This window comes from Heterodontus francisci, chromosome 32 (assembly GCF_036365525.1).
Source record: "Heterodontus francisci isolate sHetFra1 chromosome 32, sHetFra1.hap1, whole genome shotgun sequence".
Lineage (NCBI taxonomy): Eukaryota > Metazoa > Chordata > Chondrichthyes > Heterodontiformes > Heterodontidae > Heterodontus > Heterodontus francisci.
The window spans coordinates 9,769,060-9,787,836 of record NC_090402.1 but is presented as its reverse complement, the minus strand read 5'-3'; the positions used below and the strand labels follow the sequence as shown (position 1 = coordinate 9,787,836).

Below are 18,777 nucleotides of genomic sequence, written 5' to 3'. Positions count from 1 at the left end.
GTAGTCCAGAGGCCTAGGCTAAAGCTCTGGGGACATGGGTTTGAATCCCATCAGGGCAGATGGCGCAATTTGAATTCATTTAATAAATATGGAAGTAAAAGCTAGTCTAGTGGGGACTGTCCATTGTCGATTGTTGTAAAAACCCATCCTTTAGGGAAGGAAATCTGCCGTCCTTACCTGCTCTGACCTACATGTGATTTCCATACCAACAGCAACGTGGTTGATTCTTAACTGCCCTCTGAGATGGCCTAGCAAACCACTCAGTTCAAGGGCAATTAGGGATGGTCAACAAATGCTAGCATTGTCAGCGATGCCCGCATCCCATGAAAGAATAAAAAATGACCTCCTCTTTCACTGTGGCCTGGGCAAAATCATCTTCCTTGGTAAAGACAAATGCAAAGTATTCATTTAATACCTCAGCTATTCCCCCTGCCTCCACACGTAAATCCCCCTTTTGGTCCCTAAATCGGCAGATTCCACTCCACCTTAGAACTATTAACTATAGAAGACTTTTAGATTCCATTTTATACTAGCTGCCAATCTTTTTCATACTCGCTCTTTGCTTCTCGTATTTACTTTTCCACTTTTTCCTCTGAATCCTTCCATATACAGCCTAGTTCTCCATTGTTATTATCTACCTGACATGTGATAATCTTGTCATCCAGGGAGCTCTGAATTTATTTGCCCTACCTTTCCTCTTCCCTGGTGAAGGTGGAACCTGTACAAGTTGGACGGGTTGCACCTGAACGGGACCAACATCCTTGCTGGGAGGTTTGCTAGTGCTGTTTGGGGGGGCTTAAACTAATTTGGCAGGGGGATGGGATACAGACTGGAGGTACAGTAGGGGGTGATGCAGAGTCAAATATAGAAGAGAAACTGAGTCAGTCTGGAAGGCAGAGCAACTTTCGACCTGTTAAGGCACAAGTGAATAATGCAAGGCTGGATTGCAACTATTTTAATGCATGGAGTCTTACTAGTAAGGCAGATGAATTGAGGACGTTGATTAACACATGGGGTTATGATATTATTGCTATCACAGAGACATGGTTAACGGAGGTGCAGGACTGGCAGCTCAATATTTCAGGGTATAGAATCTTCAGGAGTGACAGGGGAGGGGGTAAAAGAGGAGGTGGCATTGCACTGTTGATCAAGGAGTCAATTACTGCAGTAAGGAGGGATGATATCTTAGAAGGTTCCTCAAATGAGGCCATATGGGTAGAACTTAAAAACAAAAAGGGGACAATCACTTGGCTGGGCGTGTACTACAGGCCTCCAAACAGTCAGGGAGAGATAGAGGAGCAGATATATAGGCAAATCTCAGAAAGGTGTAAAAATAATAGGGTAATAATAGTAGGCATTTCAACTTCCCCAATATCAACTGGGATAGTCTTAGTGCAAAAGGCTTAAAGGGGGCGGGATTCTTAAAATGCATACAGGAGAGCTTTTTGAGCAAGCACGTAGGAAGTCCTACAAGAGAAGAGGCAGTACTGGGCCTAATCCTAAGGAATGAAGCCAGACAAGTGGTAGAAGTGTCAGTGGGGCAGCATTTCAGAGATAGTGACCATAACTCTAAGATTTAAAGTAGTTATGGAAAAGGACAACAATAGACCTGAAATAAAAGTACTGAATTGGGGGAAGGCCGATTTCAATATGATAAAACAGGATCTGGCCAAAGTGGACTGGGAGCAGCTACTTGTAGGAAAGTCTACATCAGATCAGTGGGAGTCATTCAAATAGGAAATAGCGAGAGTTCAGGGCCAATGCATTCCCATTAAGGTGCAGGGCAGAACCAACAAGTCCAGGGAACCCTGGATGTCAAGGGATATAGAGGATTGGATAAAGAAAAAAAAGGCGGCTTATGGCAGATTCAGAATGGTGAAAACAAGAGGCCCTAGAGGAGTATAGATAGTGTAGGGGCGTACTTAAAAAAGTAATTAGGAAAACGAAGAGGGGACATGAAAAAACACTGGCGGACAAGATAAAGGAAAATCCCAAGACGTTTTATAGTATATTAAGGGCAAGAGGATAACCAGAGAAAAAGAGTAGGACCGATTAGGGACCAAAGTGGCAATGTGTGTGTGGAGCAGGAGGATATAGGCGAGGTTTTAAATGATCTGTGTTCACTATGGAGAAGGATGGTGTAGGTGTAGAGATCAAGGAGGGAGGTTGTGCTATACTTGAACATATTGGCATTGAAAGGGAGAAAGTATTAGCTGTTTTAGCAGGCTTAAAAGTGAATAAATCCCCAGGCCTAGATGAGATGTATCCCAGGCTGTTATGTGAGGCAAGGGAGGAGATAGCAGGGGCTCTGACACAAATTTTCAAATCCTCTCTGGCCACAGCAGAGGTACCAGAGGACTGGAGGACAGTGAATGTGGTATCATTGTTCAAGGGTAGCAGGAATGAACCAGGTAATTACAGGCTGGTGAGTCTAACATCAGTGGTAGGGAAACTATTAGAAAAAATTCTGAGGGGCAGGATTAATCTCCATTTGGAGAGACAGGGATTAATCAGGGATAGTCAGCATGGCTTTGTCAGGGGGAGATCGTGTCTAACAAACTAGATTGAATTTTTCGAGGCGGTGACTAGATGTGTAGATGAGGGTAAAGCAGTTGATGTAGTCCACATGGACTTCAGTAAGGCTTTTGATAAGGTCCCATATGGGAGATTGTTTAAGAAAGTAAGAGCCCATGGCATCCAGGGCAATTTGGCAAATTGGATCCAAAAGTGGCTTAGCGGCAGGAGGCAGAGGGTGATGGTTGAGGGTTGTTTTTGCCAATGGAAGCCTGTGATCAGTGGTGTACCGCAGGGATCGGTGCTGGGACCCTTGCTGTTTGTAGCGTACATTAATGATTTAGATGTGAATATAGGAGGTACGATCAGTAAGTTTGCAGATGACACGGAAATTGGTGGTGTCATAAATAGTGAGGAGGAAAGCCTTAGATTACAGGATGGCATTGATGGGCTGGTAAGATGGGCGGTGCAGTGGCAAATGGAATTTAATCCTGAGAAGTGTGAGGTGATGCACTTTGGGAGGACTAACAAGGCAAGGTAATATACAATGGACGGTAGGACCCTAGGAAGACCTCCCAAGCCACCACCACACCACTAACTGCACCCACACCCCCCCCCCCACCCCCCTTCCTTTTTTGACAAACTAAAGCAGAAAACTAAAAACACACACTGGAAATCGTCAGCAGGTCTGGCAGCATGTGTCGAGAGAAAGAGTTAACGTTTCAGGTCTTTGACCCATCATCTGTTTCTCTCTACACATGCTGCGGGACCTGAGTATTTCCGGCACTTTCTGTTCTTATCTCAGAGTTCCAGCATCCGCGGTATTTTGCGCTTATTAAACACATACTGGAGTTTGCTTTAATTAACTCGTGTTTATTTGAATAATGTGTTGCACGATGAAGCATCCACAGTACTCATTTCAGTTCTGGAGCATGACGCCATCACCATATCTGTATTTAATCCATATATACGCAGCTTCACATGCAAAGCAGTTGGAGACATTAGCTTCAGTCGACCCATTTGGACAGCAGCTCAGCACCAGAATGGGAAAGTTCAATCTCCAATTAGATTAAGAGGGTTCCCTACTGCAGCCAGAACACCTTGACCCGGTCCCATGTTACACCAATTGCATTTTCAAAGAGACATGATTTCAGCAACAGAAGCATTGTGTATTTTCATAAATATATTTTAGTACAAAAACATTATGCTCTGTTTGACAGCTACACATTGAAAGTTTATACAATACTGAATTGGGCATTCATGCAGAGCAGTCTGCATCTTGTAATGATGGGCAAATCTTCTCATTCCAGAAATTCTTCTGTTCTTTGTCGTTACTGAATTGTGTGCATCAGAAATCCACCTTTTGATGAGCTGATCTATATTTGCCATGTGAAAACTAGTTCATGAGCCATTTCATTACATGTAACGGTGTGAGAAATTTCAGATTAGTCACACAAAGCATCATTTATTTTTCCGAAAATCTTGTTTTCTAGCTTTGTACATGGTGCTGTTAAGTGGAAATTACACGGAACCAGCTTCCATTGAAATGAGCTGTGGGAATTTTTTTGCTTTGTGTGCTAAACAGAGTGGATGGATTTAATGTAGCGAAACTAATTCTTTCACCAGCCTGCAGCAGGCTAAGTAGCGCTGCATGGATTGCACAAACCTTTATGAATATCTAATATATCTGTGAATGAACTTGAGAAACTGATGCAGCTCAATAAACATTTTTTAAAAATACATAAAAAATAAATTAAATTCACCTTCACAACTTGACTAAACTATTACGCTGACAATAGCTCAAACTGTACAATGGAATTAAGGACTTAAGAAAACTATTCATGCTATTTATTTCACTTTATTTATGTATCTTATGCACTTAACAGATCTGTATTACTTATGAAGCAATAATGAAGCCCCATCACGTTAAGTGTATAACTGTGAGAATAATTTAGTGTGCAAGTTGCGGTCGCGACACAAGATAAAGATACAGCAGATTAATCTCACCTTTACAACTGCATCAAGGTAACACATTATGACATTGAATCAGCAGTCGAGCCAATGCAAGTGATTCACATTCCATCTTATAACTAGAGTAGCAAAACTGGTTCATTTTGAAATCTTAGCGACAGGGTGCAGCATTACAGCACAGTTTTATACAGACTTTTAGGTGTTTTTCTTCAGTCACATATTGGGGACAAATCAGTTATATGCATTGATAAAATTTCAAGACATCAGAAGGGAAATATATAAAAACAAAAGTCCATTACATTATGGAGGTATCCTGAAAAACAGAGGTGAGGGAACATTTTGCTTGTAGGACAAAATACCCAACACTCAATTCTCTACAACATGGGATAGATCTTGGCTCTCCACGTATCATGTGTCATAGACAAGGCAAACCTTGAATCCAGGAATATTCTCTAGTTCCCAAGGTAAGTGACTGATGCCTTACTACCTTAATGTTCCTGCAAGCATTTTGCAATGCAATCCACCAACTATGGCAATATGCCACAAACTAACTAAACCAGACTGCTTGAGGGCCAAGACTCATCCATCATAGAAGATGACTCCTCTACTCCCCAGTCCTGATCTGGTACGTAACACACTGGGGATTTAGAACATAGGAACAGGAGGATGCCATTCAGCCACTCGAACTGTCTCTGTCAGAGTATGGTTGATCTGTATCTCAACTCCACTTACCTGTCTTTGCTCCATACCCCTTGGCTCCCATACCTAACAAAAAAAAATCTGACCTAGCATCCACATTCTTTTGGTGGGGGGGGGGGGGGGGGGGGCAGAGTTCCAGATTTTCATCATCCTTTGTGTGAAAAAGTGCTTCCTGATGTCACTCTGGAATGACCTAGCTGCAATTTTAAGATTTTGCCCCTTGTTCTGGATTCCTGACAGGGGAAATAGTTTCCTGTATTTACCCCATAGAATTCTTTTAAGCACCTCAATTAGATTCTGAAATTGAATGCTTTAAATCTGAGCAACCAATACTGTTGGAAGTACTTTTTAAAACAAAACACTTAGTTATAAAAATAATCTGCACACTCAATGTTTTTTCTTAAATATTTTTAAATGCATTTGCAATAAAAAAAAGACTTTTCACAAAGCAGCTTAACAGAAGGAACTATTCCTTAGAAACATCACTGAAATACAAATAACCTGGCAGTAGACTAGGGTGAATAGCGTCCACAAAACACCTTAAATCAGGATGCTAGTTATGGTTGCATATACCAGCCTAAAAGTATATAACACCTGTGCAACTGCACATACACCAAGTATGTTACAGCTGTGAATATTGTGCTGTTATAGAATCATAGAAATATTAGCACGAGGCAGCCAAATAAGTCATTGTTGATATCAAGACCAATCTCTAGGGCACTGCTCTTTGCCAGCTCATTCTCAAAAGAATATTTTAAAATGCAACACAACTAATATGCCCAAATATTCTTCCCTCCTCACTCCATGTCAAACTGCCACATAAGTATGGATTTATTGGGGGAAAAAAAATCAACCTTGGAGGTTTTGCACCAGTCATTTGGTTCCTGTACCTCCTAGATTAAGCTTGAATTAAAGCCTTGAGACTAGTTCCTCTCTCTGCCACAGGTTCACTGGCTGATCTCATGTTTTGTGAACTTCCATTGTTCCTGTATTTTAAAAGTCGTACATACAGCATGCCTCACACTTTAACCATGCCTGCAGCTTAAAAATGCAAAAGCTATTGTGACTCAATCTTGGAAAAGTTTCAGCTAATCAAAAGCACTTTGCTGCTATTCACTTATTTCAGTGTCTCACACAAATGCCTACTAACAGCAATGCCAAGGGAAACCCATTGCTATGTGTTACAAATTTTGGTGGACTTCCAACTTCTTCAGCCTCAATATCCCATCACCACCTCCCACTCCCCCCACCCTGCTGCACCTTCCAATAAAAAAATGAATGTGTAAAGTTCTTTATTTTTGTTATATAAAGACAACAATCTGAAATTACACCCAACACCAGGATGCTACCAAGAAACTGCAATCTTTCAACTCATGGATCAAGTTACTTGAACAGGATGTTGAAAAATATCGGAAGTGCATTAGGAAAATATTTCACTCAATTTATAAGTTGCTTTTCGAAAGCAAACATGTTTTTACAAAGTTATTTTAAGGGAAACAACAGGACCAAATATTTTCCTTTCATGGAGTGGAGGGAGAGAGAAAGAGATGGTCACTCAAGAAAAATCGTTTAATAATTAAACTGTGGTAAAATATTGCAGCTTTCACAGGTTAAAATGTTGAGGCTGTTTCACAACTGGACATTAGCAGCAACATTATGATGAAGATCTGCTTTGGAGAAAAAAATAAAGTGGCACCCAGATCAAGAATATTTTATTCACTCAATTAAATTTGTTTTGAAAGCGGCCACTAGGTATCAGGACGTACTATATTTGAAGTGAAACATGTGGCCAGGCAGGGGGTCAGGGGAGGTGGGTCAGGCAACTTACCATCTATTTAACACTGCATTTCATCAGAGGCCTAACATTTCTTTAGCATTCTCTTACTCTACAAATTCAAACTTACTGTACAAGCATCTACAATTTATGCCCATTATTTCTCATCCCCTCTATACAAAATGAAAAAAAATTCATCGCCCTGCACTCCAGGTCATTTTGAGCATGCAGAAAAGTGGGCAACAAACTGAACCTCTAACGCAGACCTTCATACAGCAAAACAGGGATAGTGTCAGTTACCAAACTTTTAATGATCCTAAATTGACAAACTATGAGGTACAAAATTCTATTATCTAATTATTCAAATGAATGTGTGAATGAAACCAACTTTTACAGATTATTAAAAACACTGCACCTATCTTGTTATGCAACCAAATTACAAACAAATTTTGTGCTCATCAGCTCTACCTACATTTTACTTAACTGCCTAGATAGAAATTTCACTTGTTTGAGATCCAGGATCTGATTTTTGTCAGGGAAGGTGGCTTGAAAGTAGATAGATCTGGGCCTGCAGAGAGAATAAGTCTAAAGCCGGGTACAATACTGCAAAAATAGAACACAGTGTTACTGCAAAATGCTGCTGTATCCAATTTCTGCTCTGGGGTGTGGGCACTAAGCATCTCTCACCATCAGTAGCATGCAGCAGAAATTTTAACACAACAGCACTGTGCTGAACAGAACTGTGAATTCCACTTCAACCCAAATATTTTCTGACAGACAGATCTCAGATCAGATTAGGCCATGACAATCTAAACACCAATCTCAAAAAATGTGCAATCAAATGTTAGGATTTTTAACTTCCAATTGAAGAGGAAGTTCGTTTTTTTTTTGTTAAGGTTACGAGATTTACAGCATCTAAAGAAAAATTTAAACACTCTACTGCACTCTCCCCATAACTCTACCATTGAAAATCTTACATGTGGTTGATGAGTTAATGAAGTCTTGAACTGGTGTGACATAAGGCTGTGGTCCATGAGGGGCAATTATCTATATGCCATCAAATTCTGAATTCTCACTAACATTCACTAGCTTCTACAATTTAGCAATTTAGTTTGATAACTCAAAGTCGTATAAAATGATTCATCCAATAAGTTGAATTATGCAAAGCAGGAATTTAATGCTTGAATTATCAGCTAATTTGAATTAAATAACTGAATCAAGACGAGACTACACAGCCTATTTGGTAAAATATGTTTAAATATGCAAATTTTTCCAGCAGCAATGTCTGATATCCCCATGATGACAGACTTCCTTGATGACTGTAGATTCCAATGAAAGTTTAAGACAAAGTAAGGACTCCCACCTGCACGCACCAACGTGCATGTCAGGAGGAACATACGAAATCGAAGCAGTTGTTTAAATGACCCCTTCAGCCTACTTCGCCATTCAATTGGATCATGGCTGACCTTCTGCCTCAACTTTACTTTCCTGCCCTATTCCCATACGGGATAGAGAATTCCAAGGATTCACACCCTTCTGAGTGAAAAAATTTCTCATCTTAGTTCGTGGCTGCCATCTCTGGAATTCATTACCCCAGAGGACTGTGGATGCTCAGTTGTTCAACATATTCAAAACAGAGATCAATAGATTTTTGGATACTAAAGGCAATTAAGGAATATGGGGACAGTGCAGGAAGGCGGATTTGAGGTAGATCAGCCATGATTTTATTGAATGGCCTACATCTGCTCCTATTTCGTATGTTCTTATTCCCAGCCATACAACTATTTTGTTTTAACATTTGTATGTTGGGATGTAGCAGATTATTACAGTTTTCTATTCATCTAATCTGGTGGGAGTCCTCCCACTCATTCTGGATTCTATCCTCAAGACTAGTGCTCATTCCAAACATGGCTGCTCCTGTGGATTAATCAGAGGTGTACCACTGTGGTTTCTTGCTAACTACTCCTTCAGGCAGGATTTTGAAGCTAATTTAAATTGAGGGTGCCCCCCACCAGTGCATATTTTCAAACTTTTGGCACAAAATCAAGACTGCACACTGATAATGCCAATGGCAAAGCAAATTAAAATAGTGAGTCCCTTCTCAGTTCCTGCTTTGGTGAATTCCTGATCTTCTCTGGGTCATCTGTCCAGGACCGTTAGACCATACACAAGTTTACATTAAGAAAAATGTGGAAAAAAAAAATAGAACAAGCTAATCTGCTTACAAACCTAATACCCGGTCATAAAGTGATTCTCAAAAACCTGCCTGACCCCCAAGTTGGGAAATTATCCACAGGAAGGGAGAATAATGAGCATGGGAATACCATGACAAAATTTATATTTGCACGTATGCTGAGGAGACCCATCACCTGCTGCATTGACTACATTGGGAAAAAAGCAACATTTGCAACAGCACTGACTAGTGCGCCCAGCTGACGTTTAAAAGGCAAATTCATCTATTATTTCTACAGAAAAGCCAAAAATGATGCTTTTCAGTAGCAAATCTTCTGGCATCAAATCACATGAAGCTCATTAAGGTCTCAGGGAAGCGGAAAGGAATATGTCTCTGACCTCAACAAGCACAGTTTGTGCCATTTCACAGAGAGTGGAGTCAGCTACTGCTGCTTTGCTTCCAACTTTACATTTTCCCCACTGTAAAATCACCACCCAAACCACTGGGGAAAACATTCTCTACAAAAGCCTTCTTGTGAAGGCTTCATTTAACCCATCGGGCTTAACACCATTACAGCTTTGTGGTGCGAGTATCATAGTGATATCACAGGTCTGCATCACAGGCTTGAATCGTTAAGATACATAAATGACAGACCTGCTTGGTAGAACAACTTACCGTTTTATAGCTATACATTGGACAGACAGAATTGTGGACTCTAAAGAAATATAGTCAGACTTATGCAAATATTAGTGTTTCAAGAGCACTTTCTACTATACAATGTATAATGCCACGCACTTTTTTCTAGCCGTACATTTAGTCAGAATAAAATATTTTAAAAATGACAATTTCTACAGTTAAATTACAAAGTGCTCATGTAGATTCATCACAGGTGCAAACACTGCAGTGTTCACATCCTTGAGCTTAGAAACATAGCCTGCAAAACAAAGAGGATTATCCATCGTTAGTCTTATTAACATTAAACAACTGCATCAGTATTTCCATGCTAACCACCTCAATTTTATATTTTCATCAGTTGTATTTTTCCCCCATCAAACTTCTTTATCCAGAGTAGTTGGCATGTGGAACGTGCTACCACAGGGAGTAGTCGAGGTGAATAGCATAGGTGTAGATAAAAAATGAGGCAGAGTGGAATAGAAGGCAATCCAGATAAAGTTAGATGAACAAAAGCAGAAGCTGGAAATCTAAAATAAAAAATACTCAGCAGGTCAGGCAGCATCTATGTTAAATTGAAACTCGATAATTCTAAGACAGAAGGTGTAAAGTATGCACAGCAATGTCCTGCTTCCCTGATCTACAGATCAAAAATATGAGCATCGATCTGAAACGTTAACTTTGCGCTCTCTCCACAGGTGCTGCCTGATTCACCGAGTATTCTCAGAATTTTCTGCTTTTCTTCTACAGTTAGATGAAGTAGGGTGGGAGGAGGCTCGTGTGAAGCGTGAACACAGTGTCATGCAGGCCCCCACCTGCCAAGAATGAGGCACACATTATTTCATAGATTCATAGAGAAATACAGCACTGAAACAGGCCCTTCGGCCCACCGAGTCTGTGCCGACCATCAACCGCCCATTTATACTAATCCTACATTAATCCCATATTCCCTCTCATATCCCCACAATTCTCCTATTACCTATCAACCTGCAAGTCTTTGGCTGTGGGAGGAAACCGGAGCACCCGACGGAAACCCACGCAGTCACAGGGAGAACTTGCAAACTCCGCACAGGCAGTACCCAGAACTGAACCCGGGTCGCTGAAGCTGTGAGGCTGCAGTGCTAACCACTGCGCCGCCCTAAGTCAGTCCCATTCCCCCGCTTTGTCCCCGTAGCCCTGTAAGTTTATTTCCCTCAAGTGCCTATCTAGTTTTCTTTTGAAATCATTGATCATCTCTGCCTCCACTACCCTCATAGTAGTGAGTTCCAGGACATTACCACTTGCTGCATGAAAAGTTCTTCCTCTCATTCCCTGTATCTCTTACCCAAAACTTTAAATCTGTGCTCCTAATTCTTGTACCATCAGCTCATGGGAACAAGTTTTCTTTGTCTACCATATCTAAACCTGTCATAATCATGGACACCTCGATCAGATCTGCACTCAACCTCCTTTGCTCCAAGGAGAACAACCCAGTTTCTCCAACTTAATCTTGTAGCTAAATTCCCTCATCCTTGGAACTATTCTGGTAAATCTCCTCTGCAACTTCTCAAGGACCCTCACGTCCTTCCTAAAGTGTGGTGATCAGAACTGGATGCAATACTCCAGCTGTGACCCTACCAGAGCTTCGTGAAGGTTCGGTATAACCTCCCTGCTTTTGTACTCCATACCACTATTTAAGAAGCTCAAGATCCCATACCTTTTGCTAACTACTCACTCAATATGTCCTGCCATCTTCAAAGATCGATGCACATGAATCCCCAGGTCCCTCTGTCCCTACACACTCTTTGGAACTGTGCTATTAAGTATATATTGCTTCTCCCTATCCATTCTGCCAAGATGCTTCACCTCACAATGAGGGTTGTATTCCCTGGAATTTGGGAGATTAAGAGGTGCTTTGATCGAAATTTTCAAGATATTAATTGGAACTGATAGGGTAGATAGAGAGAAACTATTTTCACTGGTTGAAGAATCTAGTGCTGGGGGCATAGTCTAAACATTTGAGCCAGACCTTTCAGGAGTGAAGTTAGGAAATACTTCTGCACACAGAGTGGTAGAAGTTTGGAACTCTCTTCCACAAGCAGCAGTTGATACTAGATCAATTTAGTTTTAAATCTGACATTTCACCACATGAACATTAAAACTTAAAATTGCTGCTGGGAAGAAAATAGGGCCTATCACAAGGAATTGTCAAGCCCCTCGCTGGAAAGACTTTTTTTTTTTGCATACTAGCAGACAGTGTTGGAACAAAGGACCCAGTCCCTGTTTCCCCAATACACAGAAGACCTGGTGAGACCAGTTTAGTCACATGACTAATTGGCAGTTGGGAGTTTTCTGAATTTGAACTTGCCATAGAGTTTTAAAACTGGGAAAGCTGTTTGCTCCTGGACTGAAAACATCTCTCTCCTGTCTGCTCGCATCTCGTTCTCCTACAGTGAACAAGGTTTAAGAACAATACTGGGCCCCAACGAAAAGCAAGACTACCTACAAAAGGACTACAGTGAGCTCGAAGCACAGTAACAAGAAAATCTTTTGATATTGCCTCAAACCTCTCTACTTTATTTTTCCTCTGCTCTTTTCTGTCTCTATTTGCATGTGCATATCGCATATGCATGCTAGTGTGGGGCGCGGTGCGTATCCGTAGGCATTAACCAAATTAGAGTTTAAGTTTAAGTTTTAATAAATTTCACTTTTCTTCTTTAAACCTACAGAAGCCTGTTTGTGCTCATTTCTTTGCCTTATAACTGGAAAGCAGTGAACAAGGATTCACCAAGGGGAAGCTCAAAACACAGTGTTTAAAAATGAAACCCTGGTACAATAAGACCAGGTGAAGATGAAAAGGGACCCCTAGACACCTTTCTCACCTGATCGTAACAACTGGCACATAATAGTTGGGCCGAAAGGCATGTTTTGGTGTTGTGAATTCTATGTAAATGCCATACTCCATTCCATAGCTAGCAATGGACAAGGATCTTGTGACAACATTGCTGTTCAGTGAGCTGGACAGGTGCAATTGTGTAGGAACATTCTAAAATAACTCACTCTTATTTTCTCTATATCAAGCTGCTTTTGGGAAAGCATATAGACTCTATAGATCTATACTTTACATCTGCACTTAGAATTATTGGGCTCCAACTTAACACCAGATAAAGAACAAAAGATTAGAGAATTTGTCAGCAAACATGTGGTGTCTCATGAGTTTCTGGTACAGAATCTCAGGTACGTTATAGTGAGCGAGTAAGCAGGAATTCAATTTTCTAAATAATGCAGGGAAAGTAAATAGGGACTGCTTTTGCGACCTCTAGACTTGACTACTCCACTGCTCTCCTGGCTGGCCTTGTATCTTCCATTCCATTAATACAAAAGCAAAATACTACAGATGCTGGAAATCTGAAATAAAAACAGAAAATGCTGGAAACACCCAGCAAGTGAGGCAGCATCTGTGCTGACCTACACTGGCTCCCAGTCCAGCAATGTCTCAATTTTAAAATTGTCACCCTTGTTTCCAAATCCCTTCATGACGTTGCATCTCCCTATCTCTGTAACCTCCTCTAGGATGACCACCCTCTGTACTACAGCGATTCTGGTCTCTTGTGCATTCCTGATTTTAATCGCTTCACCATTGGTGGCTGTGCCGTCAGATGCCTAGACCTTAAAGCTCTGGAAATTCCTCCTTTAAGCCACTCCTTAAAACCTACCTCTTTGACCCAGCTTTTGGTCACCTGTCCTAATATTTCTAATCTGGCAAATTTTGTTTGATAATCCTCCTTTAAAGTGCCTAAGGCCTTTTTACTATATTAAAGGCACTATATTAATGTAGGATGTTGTTGTTGACTTGGTCCATGCTTGGGATTAAAAGTTTTCTAAAATTTGTAAACTTTTTGCATCTATGCTGAGAACACAGGAACAGGAGTAGATCATTCAGCCCCTCAAACCTATTACACCATTCAATTAGATCATGACTGAACTGTATTTTAACTATCTATCCACCTTAGCTCTGTGAGGGAGTTAATAGAAAAATAGCAGGAGTAGGCCATTCAGCCTTTTGGGCCTGCTCCGCCATTCAAAAAAGATCATGGTTGATCATCTAATTCAACACCCTGTTTCCGCTTTCTCCCCATATCCCTTGCTCCCTTTGGCATTAAGAAATATATGTATCTCCTTCTTGAATATATTTAATGACTTGGCCTCCACTGCCTTCTGCAGTAGAGAATTCCACAGGTTCACCACCCTCTGAGTGAAGAAATTTCTCCTCATCTCAGTTCTAAATGGCATACTCCATACCCTGAGACTGTGGCCCCTGGTTTTGGACTCCCCAGCCATCGGGAACATCCTCCCTGCATCTAGTCTGTCTAATCCTGTTAGAATTTTATAGGTTTCTATGAGATCCCCTCCCAGGCTTCTAAACTCTAGTAAATATAGGCCTAGTCGACCCAATCTCTCCTTATACGTCAATCCTGCCATCCCAGGAATCAGCCGAGTAAATCTTCTTTGCACTGCCTCCATAGAAAGAACATCGTTCCTCAGATAAGACGACAAAACTGCACAAAATACTCCAGATGTGATCTCACCAAGGCCCTGTATAACTGCAGTAAGACATCCTTGCTCCTATACTCAGTATTTTGTCTCCTCCTATACAAATGTACCTTTCAACCAACTTGATTTTTGGCATCTCTGCAGTCACACGGCTCGAGTTTCTGCTTCAATTTTCCGCTCTCCCTGTGGGCTGTCCAAGTCAGCTTGAACAACATTCTGCCGCATGGCAATTTCTGGCCCGCCGCCGTAGATAGTAAACAGATAGTTCCAGGTCTCCTCAGATATCTGGCCATAATCTGCGCCTAGTCATTGAAGCAAAGTAAACAAGATGAGCAAAAATTTGACAAGAGAATCTGGTTCAACACCACAGGTCTGCCACTAGTTTTGGTCTCCACTGCCACTATTATTCCCTCCTTTTCCACAGTGTATTTATTTGGAGAAAAGAAATTCACGCCAGCTGATTACAGTTTTACTGCTTAAAGTCCAACTATATAAAACTTATAGAACTACACAAATCCATACCTTGTTTAAGTTGGACATGGCCACTTTTAATGACTGCAATTTTGCTGTTGTCTATTGGACCTGGAGGTTCTGGGAGACGAAAAGAAAATTAAACACATTCAGGGAAAGATAACTTGGCTGTTTCCAACATATACACTTCAGGTTTTCTCAGTTCCAGGGGATTATACACTTAAAGCAACTAGAACAAAATCCAGAGTCAGAAAAGGCCATTCAGTCCACCAAATGCACTCCATCCAGAATTCATGCATTATTCTATTGTGAACTCCACCCATTCCCCCCCCCCACACCTCCCATCTGTTGATCCCATGCTTTAAGAAATCCTAAACATTACTCTCATTCTCCAAGGCGGGGGTGGGGGGGAGGGGGGGGGGAATATCAAGCCATTTAATAATATTTTTGTGATCATAATTAATTTTCTGTTTTTATTTCAGATTTCCAGCACCCGCATCATTTTACTTTTGTGATAGATGACCTGGACTTTGGTCCTTTTCATCTAGTAATTCATTTGTTCCCAGGACTGCCTATAAATATGCACAATATTGAGTTGAACTTTAGACTCCTTATTGATTTTAAAATCGGTGTTCTAAATATATAGCGGTAATTTCTTGTATTATTTAAGAGTCCAGAAAAAAAATGTTAAGTTCTAGCTTCAGTTCCAACGATTACATACGACTGGAGTTCAGAGAAAACACCATCTACTTCTAACTGAAACATTTTCTACCCACTGTTTCTTACCATTATCTTTGCCTTTAACAAAACCTTCCCACTCACGGAACCATTGCATGCTTATGCAGTAAATAACACTGGGAGACTCCTCAGCCTGGAACGCTTTGTTTAGCTGTATGGAAAATAATCAGTAGGGGTGTCACAAAGAGTTTGAAGTTATTTGGTTTATGTAAGCCCATAGATTTAGGTATTTTAATACCGACAGAAATGAGATAGTTTTACTCAACTTTTCTCTTCCCAAGACATCCCGCACAGCTCTCCTTCCCAAGAGTACAGGCAAATAACATGGTACCAAACCAATTGCATCCAGCTGTACAAGGGCGATTTGGGACCACATCCTATGGTTTTCCTTTTGCTAAATGTGGTGGGGGCTGGGGGTGTTGGCTTGCTTCTGGTCTCCACTGTGCCTTGACAGCTCAGCTGATACTAAGAACGCATGGGCGCAAACCTGCATTTTAGCATCCCATGGCTCGGTGCAGCGACACATTTTGCCTCCCCATAGTTCCTAAAAATAAGAAACCATGTAGACCAGTGTGGCCCCTTTAAAAAAGGCAGAACCACCAGCGATATTTTCTCAGCTGAATCATACATTGCGCACTAACTGCCTGACCAGTAAAGCTCAGTGACAAGTTAACCAGTCAAGTTCATGTATTTTTCTACAATTCTATGGGGTATGGGGAAAAGAGTGGGAAGAATTGAGTAGCTCTTTCAGTACAGGCACAATGGGCCAAATGGCTGTATTGTTCTGTGATTCTATGTAGGATATTTCAAGTAACTTCTTTTCCGACCTTATGTTCTGCTGTTGGTTTACTTCCCAACTTTGCTACTTTAACATAATAAATTTAGTCAAGCAGATTTTGTAAACCATGAGTATTCAAGTAAGAAAAGCTGCAGTCCCAGCAAGGAAAGTGGAAGTCAGAAAGGTGAAAGAGGAGCAAAAAACCATAGTTACGCTCCTTTTATTCCATCATGGATTAGTGACACAGAGCCCTTGCAATGATATCTTGGCCAAGCACTTGTTTACCTTGCTCTTGCAAGTTGCTATGCAGCCGAACTGAGTGCAACACCCACTTCTGTTGGGTTGTCCAAGCTTTAGTGCAACTTTCATGATTCTTTCTTACTAGTTTAAAGCTGCCTTCAATTAAATACACATTGTAGCTTTTTGGAAACTTATCTAAGACCAAGCAACAATGTTTTAGAATTAGGTAACGTTGGTTGCACTCCATGAAATGACACCTGTAGCTCTGTTTGGTTGGACAAAGGTTAAAAACCATCAGCCATAATTACACTCCTTTTATTCCATCATGGATTAGTGACACTGAGCCCTTGTAATGAAATCTTGGCCAAGCACTTGTTTAGTTTCAACGTATCTACAATTCAGTCAAGATCACAGTCTCAACAAAGGTGACTAATTGGGCTTTTCAAGGGCAATCTTGATCAATCCTCCCAGCATGGTTCTGATAAGTTTTTTTTAAGGCAGAACAATGGACTTCAACTGGAAATCAGTTTTGCAGTAAACACAAATAGCCCGCTCTCCATTAACAGCCAGCTTAAAAGCATAATTTCGATTAGTCTCTCATTGTTAAGTCGTGCACTCTAAAATGCATTTCCTTTGCTGAAACTCAATTTATATCCTAATGTTTAAAGTTCCTTTCATTAGTGTATCGGTTCACCAATTTCCAGAGTCATGGAAGTTGAATTTTCACATAATTTCCTTCATCACAAATGGTTAATCTCCACTGTGCCATTGGCAGGGGATTTCTCATGCTTGGGAAGGACGAATCAGAGAAGTAAGCCAGGCTACATTCCAGCACCAGTTCAAAAGTGACACTGATAGAAGGCTGGCAGCAGAATGTCTGCTTTGGCATAATACACTGTGTGAGTCAATGTGAAAGGTAGGAATATTTCCTCAATTGTACAATAATGGAGAGTACTAGCAGCTGGTGCCTCATATACATTAATTTTACTCTATCATGACAGCTTGAACCACTTCAATATTCTGCAACAGTTACGCAGTAATTCAGTTAAAAATCTTGCTCTCCCCCCTTTTTGGATGATGCACTGTGATCTCTGACCTTTATAAAAGTGTCAACTTCCATTTTCCTCCTCTTAGCAATTGCCTCAATTTCTACTTGGCAAATGGAACAGATGTATAAATGGTTCACAGCAGGGCCACCTCCAAACCTGCCACAATCACAAGACAAGAATTTTGAAATACACAGCAACATTGCCAACATTGTTAGAGGTTCAGTGCAAATGCCAACCTTACTGAGCTTGCTCCATCACTTTGTTAGGCAGGGAAACCTCTAACTTGTTAATCCCAATTCTCCAACTTTTCTCCTTATCCCTCAACACCCTTACTTTCCAAATAAATATCTGTGCTGCTTACAACCACCTTTGTTTTTCTACCTTTTTTCAGCCTCCAGTAGCTGCCTCTCTCTTCAATACAGGGGAAGAAGCTGATTGGTGAATAACTGAAGTTATTCTACTTCTAATTGTAATAAATAGTTTTTAAAGTTACGGTGTGACAAGTCAGCTTGGCCAAGTGGAATGTCTATCCTGCGATATGTGGGAAGTTATGGCGCACGATGTGTCCTAGACAAACACATCTGCAGGAAGTATCACCAGCTGCAGATGCTCGAGCTCCGGGTTTCGGAACTCGAGCGGCTGCTGGAGTCACTGCTGTGCATCCGCGAGGCAGAGGACTACGTGGATAGCACGTTTAGGGAGGCAGTCACACGCAGATTAGGAGCATGCAAGCAGAGAGTGAATGGGTGACCGCCAGGCAGTCTAGGAAAACCAGACAGGTAGTGCAGGAGTCCCCCGAGTCTATCTTGCTTGCTAATCCGTTTTCCATTTTGGATACTGGTGAGGGCGATGGTTCCTCAGGGGAGTGCAGCCAGAGCAAAGTCCGTTGCACCACTGGTGGCTCAGCTGCACAGGAGGGGAGGAAGAAGAGTGGAAGAGCAATAGAGATAGGGGATTCGACAGTCAGGGGATCAGACATGCATTTCTGCGGCAGCAAACATGACTCCAGGATGGTACGTCGCCTCCCTGGTGCCAGGGTCAAGGATGTCACGGAACGGCTGCAGGACATCCTTCTGGGGGAGGGTGAACAGCCAGAGGTCATGGCCCACATTGGTACCAATGATATAGGTAGGAAGAGGGATGAGGTCCTGAAAGTAGATTTTAG

At 41.3% G+C, this 18,777-nt stretch overlaps 1 protein-coding gene across 4 annotated transcripts in view; it reads right to left on the bottom strand.

The window, feature by feature from the left end:
- Window positions 1-5,302: 5,302 nt before the first annotated feature.
- usp20 (ubiquitin specific peptidase 20) overlaps window positions 5,303-18,777 on the bottom strand; it is a 77,364-nt gene continuing 63,889 nt past the window's right edge. For 3 of the 4 annotated variants that reach the window (XM_068012182.1, XM_068012183.1, XM_068012185.1), the window contains 5 exons: window positions 17,660-17,768; window positions 15,594-15,696; window positions 14,859-14,927; window positions 14,447-14,638; window positions 5,303-10,065 (listed from right to left, as the gene is read on the bottom strand). In XM_068012182.1, the coding sequence (XP_067868283.1) occupies window positions 14,481-14,638; window positions 14,859-14,927; window positions 15,594-15,696; window positions 17,660-17,768 (439 nt within the window). In that variant the 3' untranslated portion in view covers window positions 5,303-10,065; window positions 14,447-14,480. Of the gene's footprint in view, window positions 10,066-14,446; window positions 14,639-14,858; window positions 14,928-15,593; window positions 15,697-17,659; window positions 17,769-18,777 lie in introns of those variants that run through there. The other variant, XM_068012184.1, reaches the window with a different exon arrangement.